Source organism: Betta splendens, chromosome 22 (genome assembly GCF_900634795.4).
Source record: "Betta splendens chromosome 22, fBetSpl5.4, whole genome shotgun sequence".
NCBI lineage: Eukaryota > Metazoa > Chordata > Actinopteri > Anabantiformes > Osphronemidae > Betta > Betta splendens.
Window position 1 is genome coordinate 14,260,613 of NC_040900.2, and position 18,992 is coordinate 14,279,604.

The 18,992-nt window shown below is 43.1% G+C and overlaps 3 protein-coding genes across 5 annotated transcripts; 1 reads left to right on the plus strand and 2 right to left on the minus strand.

Moving 5' to 3' along the window:
* Positions 1-5,367: 5,367 nt before the first annotated feature.
* Positions 5,368-13,911, minus strand: wdr43 (WD repeat domain 43). The gene is made up of 18 exons (XM_029138753.3): positions 13,636-13,911; positions 12,748-12,882; positions 12,274-12,395; positions 11,312-11,432; positions 11,117-11,235; positions 10,900-11,002; positions 10,646-10,710; positions 10,332-10,491; positions 9,962-10,048; positions 9,645-9,770; positions 9,277-9,426; positions 8,848-8,934; positions 8,723-8,754; positions 8,529-8,592; positions 8,255-8,368; positions 7,828-7,897; positions 6,155-6,213; positions 5,368-6,056 (listed from the first exon to the last, which is right to left on the minus strand). The coding sequence occupies exons 1-18, from the start codon at positions 13,840-13,842 to the stop codon at positions 5,931-5,933; spliced, it is 1,947 nt and encodes a 648-aa protein (XP_028994586.1). The 5' UTR covers positions 13,843-13,911; the 3' UTR covers positions 5,368-5,930.
* A 486-nt stretch (positions 13,912-14,397) lies between these two features.
* On the plus strand, positions 14,398-16,933 carry trmt61b (tRNA methyltransferase 61B). Of its 3 annotated transcripts, XM_029138756.3 has the most exons (8): positions 14,398-14,536; positions 14,798-15,335; positions 15,426-15,528; positions 15,636-15,826; positions 15,942-16,033; positions 16,401-16,582; positions 16,661-16,744; positions 16,822-16,933. In XM_029138756.3, exons 2-8 carry the CDS (start codon positions 14,925-14,927, stop codon positions 16,854-16,856), a joined length of 1,098 nt encoding a protein of 365 aa, XP_028994589.1. In that variant the 5' UTR covers positions 14,398-14,536; positions 14,798-14,924; the 3' UTR covers positions 16,857-16,933. The 3 variants fall into 3 exon arrangements, with proteins under 3 accessions (XP_028994589.1, XP_028994588.1, XP_028994587.1); XM_029138755.3 differs by having other exon boundaries at positions 14,429-15,335; positions 16,664-16,744; XM_029138754.3 differs by having other exon boundaries at positions 14,431-15,335.
* Positions 16,934-17,013: 80 nt separating this feature from the next.
* spdya (speedy/RINGO cell cycle regulator family member A) lies at positions 17,014-18,970 on the minus strand. The gene is made up of 6 exons (XM_029138757.3): positions 18,730-18,970; positions 18,579-18,637; positions 18,411-18,496; positions 18,136-18,307; positions 17,647-18,007; positions 17,014-17,561 (listed from the first exon to the last, which is right to left on the minus strand). Exons 1-6 carry the CDS (start codon positions 18,968-18,970, stop codon positions 17,500-17,502), a joined length of 981 nt encoding a protein of 326 aa, XP_028994590.1. The 3' UTR covers positions 17,014-17,499.
* Between the last annotated feature and the right edge of the window lie 22 nt (positions 18,971-18,992).

The window sequence follows — 18,992 nt, forward strand, 5'->3', positions numbered from 1 at the left end:
TTGTCCTTGTCTGGATGTGATGAACAGGGCCAATACACAGCCAGAGCAGCCGAGCCTGGGTTCTTTAAGCCTCCCGAGCGTGGACACTGACGGGCGCACTCACGCGGCCATGTGCGTGTCTGCAGAACCACATGGCACCGACGCCGTCCTCAAGCGGCTCAAGGAAAGAATCTTTTCATTCCGGTCACTGTGGAACTTGACCTTCTGCATTGTGGCAGCTGGTCTGATTTGGACCAAATGGCCTTGGGTATTGTGATGTGACTGTCACATAATGTTACACGAGAATCTAATTAAAAAAAAGCAGGATGTATTTAAACTCAGGTTCTGACAAAGGACAAAATTCTCTACATGTAAAACCTGAACAATATTGACATCTAGTGGTTCAAAGACTACTCTAAAAAGTTTGGACGTTTGATTCAACAATTCCATCAGTTGAGGATGGATATGTTGAATTGGATGAATGAATATTATTTCCTTAGGCCAATATTTAAGTTATGAAGTTATTGCTAATCAAACGTGATCCTAAAAAGCACCAAACACACAAATCAGAACCTGTAGCAGAAAATCTCAATGAAAAATGACATGCAACAAAACAGCATTCCGAGGTCTCAAACGCTCCTTTCTCAGCTCTTATAGACAAACGCGCTGCTAACAAGCCCTGAAATGTGTCCATCTGTAAAAATCCATGTAATTTCCGGGTCACCCCCATGGTCCAACTAAAATGTCAGGTGGCATCGCTGCGGATTGCATTTGAACGTGGAAAGGCCTGCTGCACCAGCGTCCACCAACACTTCTAAAAGCTTTTTGAAAGTGTTTGCCGTCGCAGAAAATGACTTTTAGCAGCTGGAAGGAAAGAAGGACACGAGTGGAAGGATCTCCGACGACATAAGCAGGTGCTCAGCTCCCCGACGGAGAGTCACAAACGTCAAACCTTTCCTGTTCGTGACCCTTGATGTTGATACATAAGACCGGACAAGAGAAAGAGGACGCTCCTCCACCTGTCATGCAGAATCCTCTACGGACGCTGAGCTCAGTGCATCTGCTTGTCGTCACACTCCAGATGTTATTTGTTATTCCTCGCCCGTGAGGACGACTGACATTTCCCATTGGCAGTGGAGGCACATGCAGCGGTGCCCTCTGCCCCTTCATCTCCTGTGGTTTGCTCGACTGAAATGGGACAACGCTCGCGGGAGCTTATACAAATTCATGTGGGAACCCCGGTGGAGGCGCGCAGGGCTTCTGTGACTGAGGCGCCGCGGCACCGCGGGACCGTGATCACCTCGGGAGACCGGTGGATCACCTTATTACTTACATTTACCCAGGAGATGAGAGCATGAAGATAAATTTTCTAGGCAGGTGGAGGGTTTGCACCCCCGTCCTCTTGCTTCTATTCCATGCATGGACAGAGGCTGAATGAATCAAATATTATAACCTGCATTGCTTGGAGATGGATTTATGCTGCTCTATCCCTTATTATGGAGCAGGACGGCTGCATGTTCTGCCTCTTATATTAAAAAAGATAAGGCAAGGCAACTCTCACCAGCCGGAGATACTACAGATTTGTGAATAACGGCGCTGCCTTCTGTGAATGACTATCGAACCGTTGATACGAGAGTCAGAAAAATGTAATGAACTGCATGAGAATTATTGGCATGTGGAGGCGGCTAAACTTCGGGCTTCACTTTTCCAGAAAGCTAAACTTTCCTTTCTTTTGTCTTCAGATTTCCCTGCAACATCCTCTTCCTTACCATAGTCATGAATCCCATGACCCACATGAATAAATACATATAATAACAACTCGGACGGTTGTTTTTACCTTGATCGTACCTAACGATTCGTTATTGTTATAAAAGCTATCTTCTGTCTTCTCGTCCTCCTGCCTACGTTCAAGGTTAAAGGTCTTGTGATACATACTAGAGACAATAGTCTGCTTAAAATACCAACACGGCTTCCAGTACCCAGGATACCAGTAGTTTGTTTTAGGTCATTACACAAGATCTCTGCACGAATTCATCTCTTCACACGGCTCCTTTCTTTTTCTTATGGCGAACCAAAGTCAGAACCCTGGAGCCGTTCCAATGCTCCAGCATTAAACTATCATAGAGATACATAAAGAACATTGTTTAATAGAGCTGTAAAGTCAGAGGAGCGGCTGTGCTTTATTTTAATTATATCCTCATGTAGAAGCATGGGTAGCGCTTGGATAATGCTTTAATAGTTTGAATAATTTAATCTGGGCTTGTGAGGAATGATGCTTTCGCATTCGTTTGGCAGACGAAGTTGAACGGTGCAATATGCAGAAACATAGCCCACCGTTGCTATGGAGAAAGGTCTCATGTGAAGCTATTTGAGTAATTGTTTCTTCTCAAAACTTTGTTTAATAATGTATATATTAATAATGAGCTATTATTCACATTTGCACTGATGATTCAGCCCGCAGAGCGTTGTGTTAATCCAAACTCATGAAACCATTATAGTGTGACTCACCTACTGTGAATGGGAATCATGTTCCTGGAGGTTAGAGGGTCCTAACAGCCTGTTTATGCCTGGAGGCCCCCTCGACGCTTTAATTGAGCCGTATCTGAATGAGTCAATTAAAAAACCTGATGGCAGCAGTATAATGATGGCATAGTCACTAGCTGGAGCAGAGCTTGGTTGCTCTACAGTTATACAGCCATATCTGCATGTAACCCAGTTTGGTGTGGTCGCCCATTGACAGCCACAGCAGGGGGCCTTTGTGGCGGTTTAACAGAGTGTAGTCAAACATTTCCATTCAGTTTTCAAATCCCCCTTTCCTGCAAAGTGACAGTGAGTGGCAAACCTCAGTCTGCCTTCAAATGAGCTTAAGTAGCTGTGCATCGCATTGCTCCTGCCATTCATTATTTATGCATGCTCATAAATGCATTATTCATTGTGCAAACAAGTTGCGAGCTGATTTACACAATTATGGCTTTGGGTGAACGCTACCAGTTTCCTTAATGGTTTGTGAACGGTCGACAACCAGCACATCACAAATCATTTGGAAAGCAAATCTTGCGTTTAGTCAGTTAACCTCTGTCAACTAGTGGCTCCGTTAATGAGCTAACATGTTCTCACACCATTATCTACAGTCTTATGGCCCAAGAAGTGGCGTCTATGGCAGCAGGACCGTCTCCCCTAGGGGCTTTAATGAGTCCACCGACAGCTTTCCCTCATCCTAAAGACCCCTCAGGGTAAATCCAGGCACAAGAGAACCTGGTGTCTGTCAGTAACTGACAACAGATAATGATTCCTACAGAACTGGTCCAACATAGCAATTTTCTTTATCCAAATCTGTACTGCTGCTGCTAACCGGAGTTTCATTAAGGTCCCTCCCCTCAACGAGGCTCAGAGAGGAAACTGTGTCTTGTTTGAGTCTAACAAGCAAAACCAAGATTAGACTGCAACTCAGCCGATCACACGAACAGTGGAAAAAAAGAGTGGAGGTGCAATGTTAAACTGCAAAAGATAAAAACACTGTGCAGAATATAATAATGCAAGTTTATTCTCACAATCACTGCAATTTACAAACAGGAGATGATGTGTCACAGAAAGCCTCCGAGTGATTTGTCCTGTGTGATCTCACCGGCTGCCCCTTTGCCCACAACCATTTCAACACCACACGTGAAGCTAATTGGCAGCAAAACACAAGACTGAGTAAACGTGGTGCAGGTGAGCAAACTGGATCAGCAGACGTGCATTGTTCTTGGCTCTGCAGAGAGTCAAATGCAGAGAGGCAGAACTAAGACAGACAGAGCAACGAGGACGTATTGAGCTTTGCTAACTAATTCATGACAACTGCTTCTTAAAAAAGGCACATTCAGCACTTTTAACCTTTGGATTAACACCATGTAACAGTCGTTGACCTAACTATTACTGCATCTCTTTATGTTGCTTGTCTATTATGTCTAGTATATTTGTGTATCTTGTCAGTCATTCTAACAGTTACATTGTATTTCTGAAACCATGTAGGTGTTGAGCAATCACACACTTCTTCAGTATTTAATATTCATGTTATTGTTACATTTGCAATCTGCTTCTGCCATATAAGTCATGCAGCAGCAGCAGCAGCAGCGATCAAACTTAAGTGGGAATCGACCGTAGACGGATTTCTTTTCATCTGTAAGTCTTTACACTGATGGGCATCAGGTTGTCCTGGGGAACAGAGTATTTACTAGCTCATAAACAAATTGCCCCTGGTTGCCCTGAGACTCCAGTGCGGCCATCCTACTCAAACATCCTGAGGGTGAAGTGATGCCGCGAGCGCCACTCTGCCAAGCGCACGGTGGCAGCTCTCAGGTCGACAGGCCCCAGGCACTGTTTAACCCACAACATGATGTGAAGCATGACAAATACTTCCAGGTAGAGGGGTTCATGGCATCTCAGGGAATGTTGAACGGTTCAATCTAAAATGTGAGAAAGGCTCAGCGCTAAATGAGCCTAAATCCCATAGCAGTGAAACCAACATCAGCCAATGAGCTGTGGCCGACAGTATAGTTGGAGGGAAGGTTTTAGTACCAGAGTAGCTTTGGAGAAACTGGAAGACTTGCTGGACCTCTACGTCACATTGAGGTTTGTCAGGCTGGAAAACGTAGATGAACTGAATGCACTTTGTTTCTTTATACACACATCATAACCAAACATAACTAAAATGCCCCCAAGCTCCAATGTGGGGTTCTAAGTTGTAGGGATAAGTACAAATTATATAAAAATGTATTAACCTGTGCAACGTTGGAGCCTTTAAGCAGCAGCACCCATTTGGACTTGGAAAAGAAAGAAAACGCTGGAACAGCTGGGCACAGATCAAATCCCACCTTCCTTCGCCTTCTGAACGGCCACAGGGGGAGGTGTTGACACGTCCCAGAGAGGTAGAGCGTTAATAAGGCACACAGGCCACGGCAGCTTTGGCAAAAGTCAACGTCATGTGACAAAACAATGCAAAATTTATGTATGTGGACTGGATCAATTCCTTTGCTTCCAAATCCACATTTGCAGGTAAGCAGAAGCAGAGCTTCGGATCCCAAAAAAAGCTTGTGAATTAAAAAATGTTGAAGGTGCCCTCAAAACTGCAGCAAAGTTTTGGTTTTACAATTTTTTTCCAACAATATGAATTAAACCTTCTCAAGGCAATCATCAAATGATCTTATCAATAGATTACTTATGTGAACTTCAGTATGTTCAGATCCTCTGCCAGACAGACACTGTAAAACCCCATTTATTGACTGCTTTAGTATAAATGTAACATTTTTCCCTTATATGCTGCTTTAACTGTGGGTCACAGAAGTCCACTAACCCGACACACAAAGAACAGTTCAACAAGTGAGGGAAAAAAAACAATATTCAACAGGCCTTAGTGGAGTTCATTTAATCCCAAGGTTTAATGGGGGAAGCTGTAGAGGAAAGAGCTCATACAAACACTTCACTGTACAAACAGATTTACACCAGGTGAGGACATGATGTATGGCCACCATCTTGCCAGCCCAACTCTGGTTCGTGCAGTATTCTATACAACAAACAAGTGGAGCCCTGCATCCTTGTTTGTTCTCCAGATCTCCGCTGAACAAGTTGTCACCAAGGACTATAAAGGTGGGTTAGAAGAGAACACAGAACGCTCTGATCAGCTGTAAAACTAAACGGCACCTGCAGGTTTTGGCGCACACGAGCTCGGATGGAGATGCATCAGGAGAACTGGGTTCGATTTGCAGTGTGTTCTCCCTCTGTCCAAATTGTTGCATAAATTCCTCATTCGGGGGGGGGGGTCGGGGGTGGCCAGGTAGCCCACATTTCAATGTGTCCTTTGATTTTGTAAAACCACTTTGTTTTGATAATAAAATCAAAAGCATGAAAATAAAATGAAAGTATATATTTATATATAACTCTCTCAGGTCTATTTTATGTGAGATTGGCTTTTCTCAATCATCCTCATATTCCTCTTGCTGCATGTCTTCCTGGCCGTTAGCTTGGGATTCTGTTCCATCGGGGTCGTCGCTGTGATCTTCGGCCATTTTCTCCTCCATCGCCTCCTCTTCCTCCCAGTTCTGAGATTGAAACGCAAACTTCAGCCACAGATCGAAAGACGGGCATCTAAGCATTACACGTCAGTTCACCATCCTTAGAGCCCCTAGTTTTAACTTACATCAGAGTCATCATCAGGAAGCGCTTCATCACCAGACGCGTCATCTTCATCAGATGATTCTGCAAAAAGGCAAAAGAAGAAAAACAATCAGTTCTTCCATAGGAACACACTCAAACTGCCCTCATAAAAACAGGCAAACAAAGCGATTCAAAAGGAAAGCCGGCATTTTAATCTTCAAAATTTAATGTGGAGAGGTGGCAGCTATTTGCATTTTAATACCATTTCATTATGACAGCAATGCTGACCGTGATGCAGGGGGGATGAAAGTCTATAATTTTCTAATGGCTGCATTAATACAGCCATTACCAAAAAGGAGTTATTGTACAGGCGTAAATAGGAAACGAACGTGAGTTAATCAGACTGCATTGTAAAAACCACAACATGGATGACCTAAACGCCCAGTACTGTAATGGAAAACTGTGAAATGGAGCAGTAGCTGACACAGAACCCAACGCACCTTAGGAGTCAGTGCTACATTTCTTAGAGTAACACCGGCTCGGTCAACACGACGCACACGCCTCCTCTGAACGGATGAGTGCCGGAACATAAAGCCGAAGATCAAACGGCTCAACGCGAGCGCCGGTTAACCACCATTACAACATGTACCCATCAATTCAGAGAATGGGAATAGGGCATTGGAATCAGGCGGAATTATCGGTGTCGTCCGTGTTGGGAAAAAAAAAGGCCCTTTTATACAAGGTGTTCAGTTTTTCAGTCAGGCGGCCCCATTATCTGCATCACCCCTGGTTGATTGCTGTGCATTTATAGAAGCCTAAATCTGATCCTGTATTCTGACAGACATTCGCACAGCTACTCTAATTACAGCAGCTCATGCATCAGAGTGGTTAATTATTGTGTAATTAATGTTAGCCATACCGGCAACAACCAGTACAGTTAGAGAGCACAACAACAGGCGTATCAATTAACACCGAGTACAACCCCATAGTCTTGACCTGGACAAACTGTGTGTCATTAACCAGAGTGACACCTTGGACATTTCCTGTCACGATTCCTCATCTGACCCATAATGATGCCGGTGCACGGCAGCATCCACATGCCACCTGCTCATCAGCTGCCTTTAAGAACTTTATTTCATTGAATTAACCATTGCATCCTGGAAGGCTGACAGGAGAACGGGAACTCAAGGCGCAGCTTAATTATTTCATGAAAGCCAATTTTCTACATGGCTCAATAAAGTACGGTAATGAGAAATCAGAACAGAACGGGGCCTTGTTGTTTCGCTCAAAAGGGAGGGGTCTAAATGCTGCCGGTCAGGTTGCCAGGCAACAGGAGTCACGTTTGCGTGCGGTGCATTGCCAAGAGTAGCTACATGATGAGTAGTGCTGCCCTCATAAATCTTAACCAATTTAGTGTTGTCTTCATCAGTGGTCCCAGATGATTTAAGGCCAATTGACTAAATAATGAATGTCAGTCAAAATAATGGGAAACACTGTTTGGTTGAGGGTGTGACCTGCTGTACTGCTGATGTGTGAGCAGTCACTTCAGATGGTTACAAAACGTTAAAGTGAGAAGATGGAGGCGGAAATGAAAATAACATTACACCCCGCTCACTGTGCCAGCAACTGACACTCAGACACAGCATGGCTGAGATAGTGCAGATGAAGGTGAAGAGCCTCAGGTTCAATGAAGAGAGACAGGCGGTTTGAACTTACCCTCTTCGTACACCAGCTTGGCTGTGTGGTCAGCATCTGTGACGTTGTTACTGCTGTCACTTGTCGGCACCTAGTGGTGAAGATGCAAAGGTGCAAGGCATAATTAGGATTTGCACAGTTGTCTTATGGTTAGTTATTTAAACAACAGGGAATGTTGTACTTGTTACATCCTGGGACGACATGACCACCTAACATTAATATTGTAATAAATATGATTCAGTATGCAGCAGCACTATGTGATCTAATATCCTGCATACACCACAGCAGTACAACCATGCAGTGGTGAGACAGTAGTGCTGTAATGTGTGGATGACAGCTGTCAGCTAACTCAGTCAGGACCTACTCGGGTGAAATGTCTGACTCCTTTAACCTTAGCGGCTATTCTTAATGCTACATTGCTGCATTTTCTGTTCATGAAGACACCAACCTGTGTCATTAGCAAATACAGTTTCCCATGCAGCTTTGATAGTTTGTGGAACATCTTCACTCTGCTTTCAATCATGTGATAAAGCACTGCCAGCTGGGAAACCACATCTGGCAGCTGTTGGGGCGGAAAGAGCAAATGAAGGTGAACATTCAATACCATAGCAGTAGAAGCAACAACAACTAATAAGAAACAGACCTCAAGGCAAATGTTAATGCACTTTAATGTCAACCATATGGTGGCTTTAAATTAGCAGTGGAGGCAGAAGGTGACTCACCGACACCAGGTATGATGTGTGATTAATTAGTACAGCCTTGAGCCACCGCACCATTAGCACTGCCCTGTAGGTAGAAATGTGTAAAAGAATGTCAAACAGAATCCGGAAGTGGCAGAAGGTTTACATCCATTTCATGGTTCGTATATCAGAAAATTTAATGCGGGCAAACATATCAATGTGTACTATTCACTTACATGAAGGGGTGACCTTGGATTCTCTTTGTGATCTACAGAAAGATAAACGGCCACGAAGATTTAATAAACCTTTAATACTACCAGTAATGAAAAACATGCACACTTCACTGAAAATTGATACTCACTTCCTCCACCAATGGTAAAACAGCAGGTACCGGTAACCGGGCAACCGTCTTCCTTATGACCATCTCTTTGCGAGTCTGAAACACTTTCTGTCAAAGGTGTAAAGAAAAGGTATTGTGGTTCAAAGGGGGTTCATATTTACACAGCAATGAGCTGAACACTTCAATTGACAGGCACAAATTTTCATAATTTTCTGAAAAATTGAGTTTATGAAAGCTATTGAATAAAAAAAAATAATAATAATACATAAATAATTTTAACCCCAAACCCACTTTTTGTTTTAGCTTGTAGGCCTAAGCACAAAGTGTATGAATGTACACTTTCTGCATAGAGAATGGTAAAAAAAACATACCCCGCCCCCCAAACATAAACATTTTGTTTAGTCATCCAACTAAACTCTACTTAAAAGCTTTAATCAAACTAGAACGTACATTAAGGATGCTGGCGTCACTGCTCTCAAGGCCCTGCACCAGCAGGACTGCGAAGTTATCCGTTTGTAGGGAGGCCACTCCTTTTGTAGCCCCCTTCTCTGTGGAGACTTCAGACAGACTGACTTCTCCCAGTCGCTCTGCTATCGACATCTAGTAGAAAAAAGTTAAGTTAGATAAAGCGAAAAGGTTTAACAGGTTGATATGTTGTTGGCTAGTTTTATTCATTTCATGTTGCACTGGTTTAATAAAAAGGTAACCATGCAAGTACATTAATAGCATGTTTACAATTTGGTGCAACACCATTGAATTAATAGAAAGACATCAGTGGCTGTAAAACATCTCATCAGAGTCTTCAACAGTGAGTCTACCTCTTTGGTGTCCGTGTCTTTTTTTCTCTTCCCTGATGCCTGGGGAGCTCCCTTCACTGGGGCCTGATGTCCAGGAACTCCTGGGACCAGTACTTTGCTACTGATATTCACAACTGGGGTTTTCACCTGAAGCAATAAATAAAAGGCTCATAAATGACATCCTTAGTCAGACATCCTGCTGCAGACAGCTTCCCAGCTCCACATTAAGAACCACAGCAAAAACGACAGAAGGCACTACCCAAATATGAGGACGATGATATCCCCTCCCTTCACGCATCACATTTCGTAAAGTATATTAAAATGAGACTGACTGTTACCTTGGAAATGGAGGTCTCCATGGAAAGGGACAAGCTGGTCTGAACATCTCGAGTCAAACTGATGCGTTTCTCTGCTGTGTTGATCTCCTGTAAGGCGGCAGGTGAATTTAGATTAATGAGCTATTTTCACTTTGTAGACAAAGAGAAAAAGGTTTAACAGGCGAACAACCACATTTAAACACAAAACTATCTATGGATTAAAAAAAAAAAAATTCACGAAATTACAATTTTACAACTACATATTTGAGGTTAGTTACTGATAACACTAAATAAAGCAGAAATACTGACTGCCTCCAATCGAACGTTTTAGTCATGTAACCCCCCACACACACACACACTCTATTGGACCAGCGTGTATCTGTGCACTCACCACTTTCTCAATCACAGGCTGTAGGTGGTTGCCGTAGGCCAGCAGCACGGTCCGAGGATCCGCTCCAAGGGCAGCTGCCAGCAGGGGAATCGGGGCTGGGGAGTCCTTGGTGTCACACATTTGCACTGTACATGAAGGTGCCAAGGGTTTCTTACAGGGCCTGGTGGGTTAGATACATTAACGTTTAATAACCGCATGTCTTTCATCTGTTGTAACAACCCCCAATTACGAGGAAACTGTAAAATGTTGATATTTCAAAGTGCAACAAGCTTTTTGTACGAGCAGGAACAGCTGAGTCCATGCAGTGGACTTACCCATTCAAAAAGTGCTCGAAGAAATGCAGCTGCCCATCCTTACACACCACTGCTAACCGTACCGCCTGTGTAAGGCAAGAACACACACATTGAACAAGCCACGTAAAACACGATCACATCACAGGGATGAAGATTTTAGTACTAGTTTAGTACAAAGTTTGTTCCAAGTTACTGTTACTTGATGTAGCTGACAGATTACAACCATTAGACGAAAAAGTAAAAACATGAGGCAAACAAAGCATTTCTGCACTGACCTCTTCTTTGCTGTTTGATGTGATGAGGTCGATGTTCTGTGGCTCAGCTGTCAGTGTGAAGGACACCACCGAGTTCTTGTCCTTACCGTCTTCTCGCACTTGCCTAAAGTCAGACAAGTTCTTATCAGCACAACGGTGCACAGCCACAGCAGAGGAATGCTATACAACCTAATTCTGAACGCCTTGGCACCTCCACCATCTTTAGACAAGCACTCACCAGACACTGAGTAGTCGATCATGAGCAGCCCCGGACAGGAAATACAGGCCGTTACTGTCAGGAGTACGTGAGGTGGCAAAGCGCAGGGTCGTCACAGACGTGGTGTGACCTGTGAATTTCTGGCAGGGACAAGAAAGACGAACAATCAGTGGACCTTTGTAAAAAGTTAAGTATAACTGCTTATTAGACACTTACTCTGTAAATCTCCTTGGTGGCCAAGTTCCACATCTTGATTATCTGTCCAGCTGAAAGCAGCAGTTTGCCATCAGGGCTCACGCACAAGCTGGTAACTGCTGCACGGTCCGCCTTCCACTTACTGTGTCAATATACAAAGTAAATGTATTTCTGTAAAAAATCTGTATTCTTAATTTTACTCAGCACAGATTCACTTAAAGCCTTTACAGACTACCGGCTTAAATGCTAATTTATATATAATAATAAATATTCATACCTAGCTCTGAGGTCTTACAAAAATGTAACACTTTTTAGTGACATTTTATGTAGAACACTTCACAGCAGTGACAATAAAATTGTGTTGAAACTACATGCACTTAAGACAGGAGCTTTAATCTGCTTTATTTGTAATTAAACTATATATGTCTGTGTGAAACAATAAAAAAGGGAGGGGGGTGGGGCTTACATTCACCTAAATAACCTGAACCCGACACATTCTCCTGCACAGCAAACAGCTAACCACACAGTTTACTAGACTTTATGTTCAGAATCACACGTGACAAAACACCATTACTAAACAAGCACCATCTATGGATGCATTGGGATCTGATTGAGCTCAGCAAGTAGCTAAAAGTTACATTATAAAAGGTTGTAAATGTGGAGCCAAATATTGTAATCAGAAGAATGAGAGTGCTGCCACTATCAAGTCTGCAGAAGAGCTGTTTGTTTAAGATTAGCAAAATGCAGAAAACACTAAGTGACAAACATGAGGGATGGATCACACGAGCTAACAGTAATTCTGTAACTGCCAAAATAAAACCTAGCTGTTTTATGATCAATCAATTTGTGATTGTCAAGACATTACTCCACGGGACCAATGTACGTACATCTGTGCAAATAACCAGTAGAGTGGACAAAATGATTATACGTCAAAAGACATTTCTAGGAACTTCTTAAGGACACACTAATCACAACACACTGACCTCCGCATCTTGCCGGTCTGCAGGTCCCACTCAATAATGTTTGTATCATCTGAACCGCTGTATAATAAACTGTCTTCAGGATGCCACTGAACACAATTCACTCCTCCACTATGGCCCCCATCCTGTCAGGGAGAAAATCACAGCCAGTAATAAATAGTGTCCCATTCTTCAGCATTGAACATGTTTAGAGTCCCAAGCAGAAGCAGTGGAATCCAAACTTTGAGTCAGACAGGGAAGAATTGGTTCAATTTGTTAGTAGAGGTATCCTTGTGCCAGGGTTGCTGTTCTACGTGCACTAGAGACCTTTAACAATCTCCACAATGACTTTATACGAGCAGAAATTGAGTGGGCACTTTCCAGTTAACAGGTCACATTCAAGAAAAGGCATGTTTAATATAGATTTAATAAATTTAGTCCAACGTTAATGTTTTCCACATACAAACACAAGACATTTAAAAAAAAAGTCAAACTCACCAGGGTACATTGCAGCGCTCCCTTCGCTGCACTATAGATCAGCACAGTTCCTACGGCTGTGCCCATCGCCAGCAGGTCTGGCTTCACCTCCACCTGCACTGCCTCCGATTTCCTCTTCTTCCTCTGAGGCCCCTCCTGAAACATCACATCTCTAAAATGAACCTACATACTACTTATAAACATCAAGTTTGAAAAAGCACACTGAACAAACTTACTTGACAAACATGCTCAAGAAAAACGACCTCTGGTGATTAATTTAAAGCGAACATAGCTAAGTTACATCGCCTATACATTTTGGAACACGCGTGTTGATGAAAAGCGGTAACAGAGTCAGTGCTGGTCGCTGTCACAAACGAATCACCTTTGCGTGTGTTCAATGGTTTTTTAAAGGCACCAACAGAAACCCGATAAAGACTTTTAAACCTATCTTGAAGTAGGGTGGCTCAGCCTGCTGAAGCTTTGGTTTGCTACCGCTAACCAAAATAACACAAAATAACAGTTTTACCTACGCACTAAAATAAATAGGAACAATTAGCTGAATAAAATGTCGTACTTTGTGATGCCAGGAGTTGATTAACTGCTAAATACAAAATCAAGGCATTACTCGTGTTTCTCTTAATAACGCTGCCATGTGGGACTAACATGTGCGCCCTGCGCAGCTGCTAGCGGGTAACGTGGCTAGCACTGCTAACTCAGCCTCTGTCACACGCAAAATTATCGATAATAACGCACGACCGACTTTCAAAAACTTTTCGTGAACTCCTCTATCAGAATAGTGTCACTGTTTCGTTTTAACCTGCTTTCCACTTCAGAAAACTGCAATACAATCCGCTTGCTCCGGCCTTGATAGCTCATGTAGCTAACAGCAGGGACTTTGAAAGCACGTACCTTCACTGTCCGGCATGGTCCCCATGCTATGCAGGTACATGTAGCACTCAGATGGGATGAAGGCACATATTCTTGATGAAGTGTTTTGCTGTCTGTGTTCCACACGCGAAGTCTGCCGTCCTGAGCACACAACGCTAAATACTGTTTTGATTTGGGTGAAAAAACGCAGGGTAGCTGCAGAAAAGAACTGCCACCGTCGGCCGCCATTTCTGAAGAGCTGCGTAAGTCTGCGTAGCTGGTTTACACAATCCACGTGTGGCCTTCCTGCACATGCGCGTTACAGCGCGAGGAGCACCGCCCTCCATTTATGTTGCCTTCACGTTTTCGTGAAATACCTGAAGAAGCAACCTCAAATGTTGTCAGTCACACTTTAATAAACCTAACATGTTATAGGTTTAAAAAAAGCTAAAATAAAAAAATAAAATAATCCCAAAAATATATTATCACATATTAAAATGCAATGGAATAATAATAGACTGTTCACGTGTCACACGTTTATGGTTTCAGACTCTGAATGCAACAGGAGGAAATGCATATTCCGTATATTCGCTGCATATTCGTGCGTCTCCAGTGGACTTTCTACTTTTTAATAAAAAAGAAAGGCAAACAATAAAACTGTGGTCAGTTTTAATGACTAGTTTGGAAAATGTATACTTTATATTGTACTTTAAACAACAGACTGATGCCTGCGCACATCCTGTATAATCATAATTTGTTGGTGATCTTGGGCCCTCTGCTGGTCGACCTAAATTAATACACTGGTCGCTTCGATATGACGTCATCACACGTGTTTCTCCAGCATGGTATCCTCCTTCTGCGGATGTTGTTGTCTTTTATGCGTCCTCGGTCTATAAGGGCAGGTGACGAAAAAATAAAGACATAGAGCTAGCCTGCACCTGGAGTGAGTGACATTTTAACAAATTGAATGTTGTTTAACCATTATATTGTGGTAAAATATTTTTAATGTCAGCCTACATCCTACCTATTATTTCAGACTTGTTTAACTTTAATTTAGTTTAAAAGCTACTAACATGTCATTTGCTGGACTTATGTGCGTGTGTAGACTGGTTAGAATTAGCACATGCAGTGAAATACAGCTCAGAAACAGGCATGCACTTGTAAAACTTTCCCAAAATAGAAGGGAAATAAAATGTTTTTCTAGTGGTTCAGTGAACTACAATGATGAAGAGCTGGCCACCAAACAAGCACTCTCCAGAAGGAGGAGACCGCTGTCCCCCCTGGAGAGGATCAGTAGTCTGCTGCCTCAGGATGCTCTGAGCCCCGAGGTGATGCAGCTGAGACAGGAGAACCAGCACGAACCAAATAGTGTTCAGGTACCAGCCACAGACTGCATACAGGAGGAAAGTAAATGTGAAGAAATTGCTGAAGAGGACGATCTGCAGGTTGATGCAGCAGTTACTTCAGCCACCCTCCCTGGGGAGAGCTTGCTTGCTTTTGGGGAGCTGCTTGTGGCCGAGTACAGAAGAAAGGAACAGGTGGAATTCAGGAAGATGTTCCAGCTTCAGGCAGGGACTCAACTGCAGAGCAGCTGGGGGATCATCCTGCATGACAGCATTGCGAGGCAGCCTGCAGGTCGGATCCTGAAGACGAGCAGGGGGTTTCCCATACTCATACGGCGAGCCAGTCTGGAGGATTATGTGCTGTTTATGAAGAGGGGGCCTGCCATTGTCTACCCAAAGGTATGTTTGTATGTCACTACGCCAGATGCGTCCACTGTTTTTTCTTCTGATGGATTATGTGCTCAGTGTGTTGTTGTCATTGTTTTCCAGGATGCAGCGACCATGCTGCTGATGATGGATGTCACAGAGGGAGACTTTGTGCTGGAGTCAGGCTCTGGGTCAGGGGCCATGTCTCTGTTCTTGTCTCGAGCAGGTTTGCACACATCACTATCACTTTCTCTGGTCTTAGGGATGTTCTATTAATTATCAATGCCACGATGAGCACAACACAGCCAATAATGTGTGTCTTGTTGTTGCCAGTGGCCTCTACAGGCAGAGTGTTGAGTGTGGAGGTCAGGGAGGATCACCACAGGCGAGCTATGTTGAACTACAAGCACTGGAGAACGTCTTGGAGTCTGCGTGGAGGGAAGGAGTGGCCCGACAATGTCCTGTTTCACAACGCTGACCTCTGCACAGCCTCCTCTCTCCTGGATGGGCAGGGATTCAACGCGGTCAGTGTCGGGTTTTAGGATAGTACAGACTAAAAGAATGATGTGAATTTATTATTTATGAGATACATATTTTGTTGCTGTGGTAGTTGTGTTCACTATCTTATGTCTGTTGCAGGTTGCTCTTGATTTAATCAACCCTCACCTGGTTTTACCCACAGTGATTCCACATCTGCACCCTGGAGCTGTGTGTGCTGTCTACCTCGCAAAGTGTGCATCTACCTGAATAAAGGGGGGAATAAGGCTGTATTTATGCACTGGTTTATTGAAACGGGAAGCAGCTGCTTTATATTTGTAGCTTAGTCAAAGTTCCATAAGAAGTAACAATTAAAAAAATAAATTTTAAACAATTAAATACAAAAACAATTCAACCCTTGTGCATCTTTAGGTAAATTAAACAAGCAAGTTAGAAATAAAGAGAAATTGACTTTGAAAACTGAATTCAACTAGCACAGGCCTGGTTATAGCCTTACAATACTTTGTGGAATCAAATAATTTATTGTGTGAAGTTTACTAGTGTGGATGAACAGAAGGAGAGAACTTCACAGCTCCCTGACTCTACTCCTGTGTTACCCAGTATAACACAGGTCAGTGATCTGCTGGAGGGGCTTCGATGTTTGGCGCTGCCTTTATTGTGTGAACGCATCATTGAGGTTCCAGTAAGAGACTGGCTGGTGGCCCCAGCCCTGCAGAAAAGTGGACAGTACTGCACCAGAAAAGCTCCAGTCATGGCTGAAGAGCAGGGGGAGATTGAAAAAGGTGAATTAGAAAAACATTAGACCTGTATTTGTAGCTGTATTTGTTTCCTTTAGTTAAAATCTTACTGTTCTATTTTAGAAGAGCTCACCACAGATGCACATCCAGCCTTTGGAAGTATTCCCTACATCGCCAGACCTCACCCTGAACAAATGAGCCACACAGGTCAGGAATCAGACTTCATATATTACATACGTCAATGTGAAAACAAAAAAAAAACTGATGGCATCCTCTATTTTCAGCATTCCTGGTGAAACTGAGGAAGTATGTGCAATAGCAGCTCCACCTATGTGGAACCATTACAGGCAGTAATAAACTGGTCATCTTGTGAAATAAAGGAAAGCTTGAAACTCACCTTTCTGGCTAAACTGTCAATTTTGGTGCAGTCATGTTTTTGTGCACAATACAGGTTGTAATAAATCTCAATAGACAGATTCATTTTAAACATTTTATTGAAACTCGAGGCAGCATTGGATCATTAAACAGCAAAAGTAGTAAAAACACAACCTGTAGAATCCCAGCATGTGACAGACTGTCAAAAATGTGCATTTATTAATGGCTAAGCTTTCATTCAGCCAATATTTCACCAAATCCTTTACTCAGAATTTCTTATCTGTGTGCAAGTGGTTGTCAGAAAAACCCACAAGTGTGTCAATAAATATATAAATAAATAAATATTCATAAATTAAAAAAAATAGCAGGAACCCAGTATATGTGAAACATTAAGTACTGCATCATTCTTATTTCATTGATGATGCACCATTTGGTTTGCTCTGACCAGTTATGTTGAAGGTAAACACAAAAAAGGCAACTAACTCCGTGACTCAGACTTATTTTAGAGTTGATGTAGTATTAAGGTAGAAGATGACACAAAACCATTTATGGGTAAAGTAGTAAATCTGCTGAGGGAAAGGTGAGCCCTACTCTTCTGCAATCCAGTCCATGGCTGTGTCGTATGAAGATTCACAAGATGATTCATCCTCTGCCAAAAAGGGAGGACAAAAAATGTAGTTACTCTGTTTCTATTGGCTTTACTGGACAAGGGCCTTAGCATTATTAAAACTTACTGGGAAACTCTTCAGCTTTACAGCATGAGGAATGCTGTGCAAGACCTTCCACCTTCACAGATGACTTCTTGCAAGAGGATGTGGCAATAGGTGGTGTAGTCTCCAAAGTTAGCAGCGAGTTGAATGGGTGTGAACAGGTCGCGGTTGGAGACGGTGCAGAATAACCTCTAGAGGGTGAACAGGAGCCCACGGTCTTGTTTAACGTGGTGCCATGGTTACAGAGGTCACACGAAACCGGGGAGGCAGCAGGCCCGCGGGGCATACGAGTGTGATTTCGATCACTGTACTGACGTTGGGCTCCGCTGTGGTGCTCTGATCTCTCCCGTTGCCAAACAAAGTGAGAGGGCATGATTGACATCACCTAAAGTTCCACAAAAAAAAAAAAAAAAAGAAATACAGCTCTAATGGAAGAATAGACAAAAAAGTTGCAAAAATAAAGGAATTGCACTGTCCAGTGGAGCCTCCTCAGGTGATTACACTTGTGTGTACCTCTTCACAGCAGCGTCTGCTGACAGCAGCTCTGTAGTTGATGCGACTCCACAGCTTGTCTCGCTGCTTGAGGAAACGGGGAAACTGCTTCCTCCAGCTCCTGCCCAGTGCCCATGGAAAAATCTCATACTTACTCTCTTCCTCATCCTCCTCCATGGTGTTGGCAAGGTACCTTCATAAAAAACAGATAAGTTTGTTTAATTTTATATACATTAAAAAAGCAGTAGAAATCTATAGTGGATTCAATTTCGTAACGTAGAATCTGTGACACTTACAGTGCAATGAAAAAATTCCTCCTGGTGTATTCTGCAATAGTGAAACGGGCCCGTTTGAAGTACACAAAGGCCATGGCTAGAAGATACTGATGGCGTAGGTAAAGGGTAATTGTACACATTAAAAATCTTTAGAAAAATTAGAAAGTTTCACAAAAGTAATTGCTTTACCTTGTCTGTAATTTTATGGCAACAGTCCATCCACAGAAAGTCTTGAATAAGGTCATCATCTGTAGTCAAACCATTTTAAATCTTTTACACTTTGGGTACTGGATACACAAACAATCAGTTGTTTGCCTGTCTACATATTGCAGTTACTGACCAAAAAGTCTGAAGTATGAGGCCATTTCCTGCCCCTGGATGATAATAGTTGGAGGCACAGTCGTCCAGGCATTAGTCTGAGCCCGCTGCTGGCTCTTCCCGGGTGGACCCTGAACATCCTGCGTGTTAGCTCGTTTTAGCCACAGGCCTCTTCTGACTTGGTGGGAGTGAACGCTGTTCGCTTTGACTCGCACAGTTACCGATGGGGGAGTCTGGCACCACCTGTGTGTATGCTTCATCATGCTCCAGTCTGGATCATGTAGT

Excerpts from the sequence above, each read along its gene's own strand:
- wdr43 (XM_029138753.3), bottom strand. The coding sequence starts at position 13,842 with ATGGCGGCCGACGGTGGCAGTTCTTTTCTGCAGCTACCCTGCGTTTTT. Across the intron at positions 11,003-11,116 it reads GATCGACTACTCAGTGTCTG|GCAAGTGCGAGAAGACGGTA; the intron begins GTGAGTGCTTGT and ends GTCTGACTTTAG. Across the intron at positions 9,427-9,644 it reads AAGACACGGACACCAAAGAG|ATGTCGATAGCAGAGCGACT; the intron begins GTAGACTCACTG and ends TTTTTCTACTAG.
- trmt61b (XM_029138754.3), top strand. The coding sequence starts at position 14,667 with ATGTCATTTGCTGGACTTATGTGCGTGTGTAGACTGGTTAGAATTAGC. Across the intron at positions 15,336-15,425 it reads CTGCCATTGTCTACCCAAAG|GATGCAGCGACCATGCTGCT; the intron begins GTATGTTTGTAT and ends ATTGTTTTCCAG. Across the intron at positions 16,583-16,660 it reads GCAGGGGGAGATTGAAAAAG|AAGAGCTCACCACAGATGCA; the intron begins GTGAATTAGAAA and ends GTTCTATTTTAG.
- spdya (XM_029138757.3), bottom strand. The coding sequence starts at position 18,970 with ATGATGAAGCATACACACAGGTGGTGCCAGACTCCCCCATCGGTAACT. Across the intron at positions 18,308-18,410 it reads AGGAATTTTTTCATTGCACT|GTACCTTGCCAACACCATGG; the intron begins GTAAGTGTCACA and ends TTTTTTATGAAG. Across the intron at positions 17,562-17,646 it reads TAAAGCTGAAGAGTTTCCCA|AGGATGAATCATCTTGTGAA; the intron begins GTAAGTTTTAAT and ends CCTTTTTGGCAG.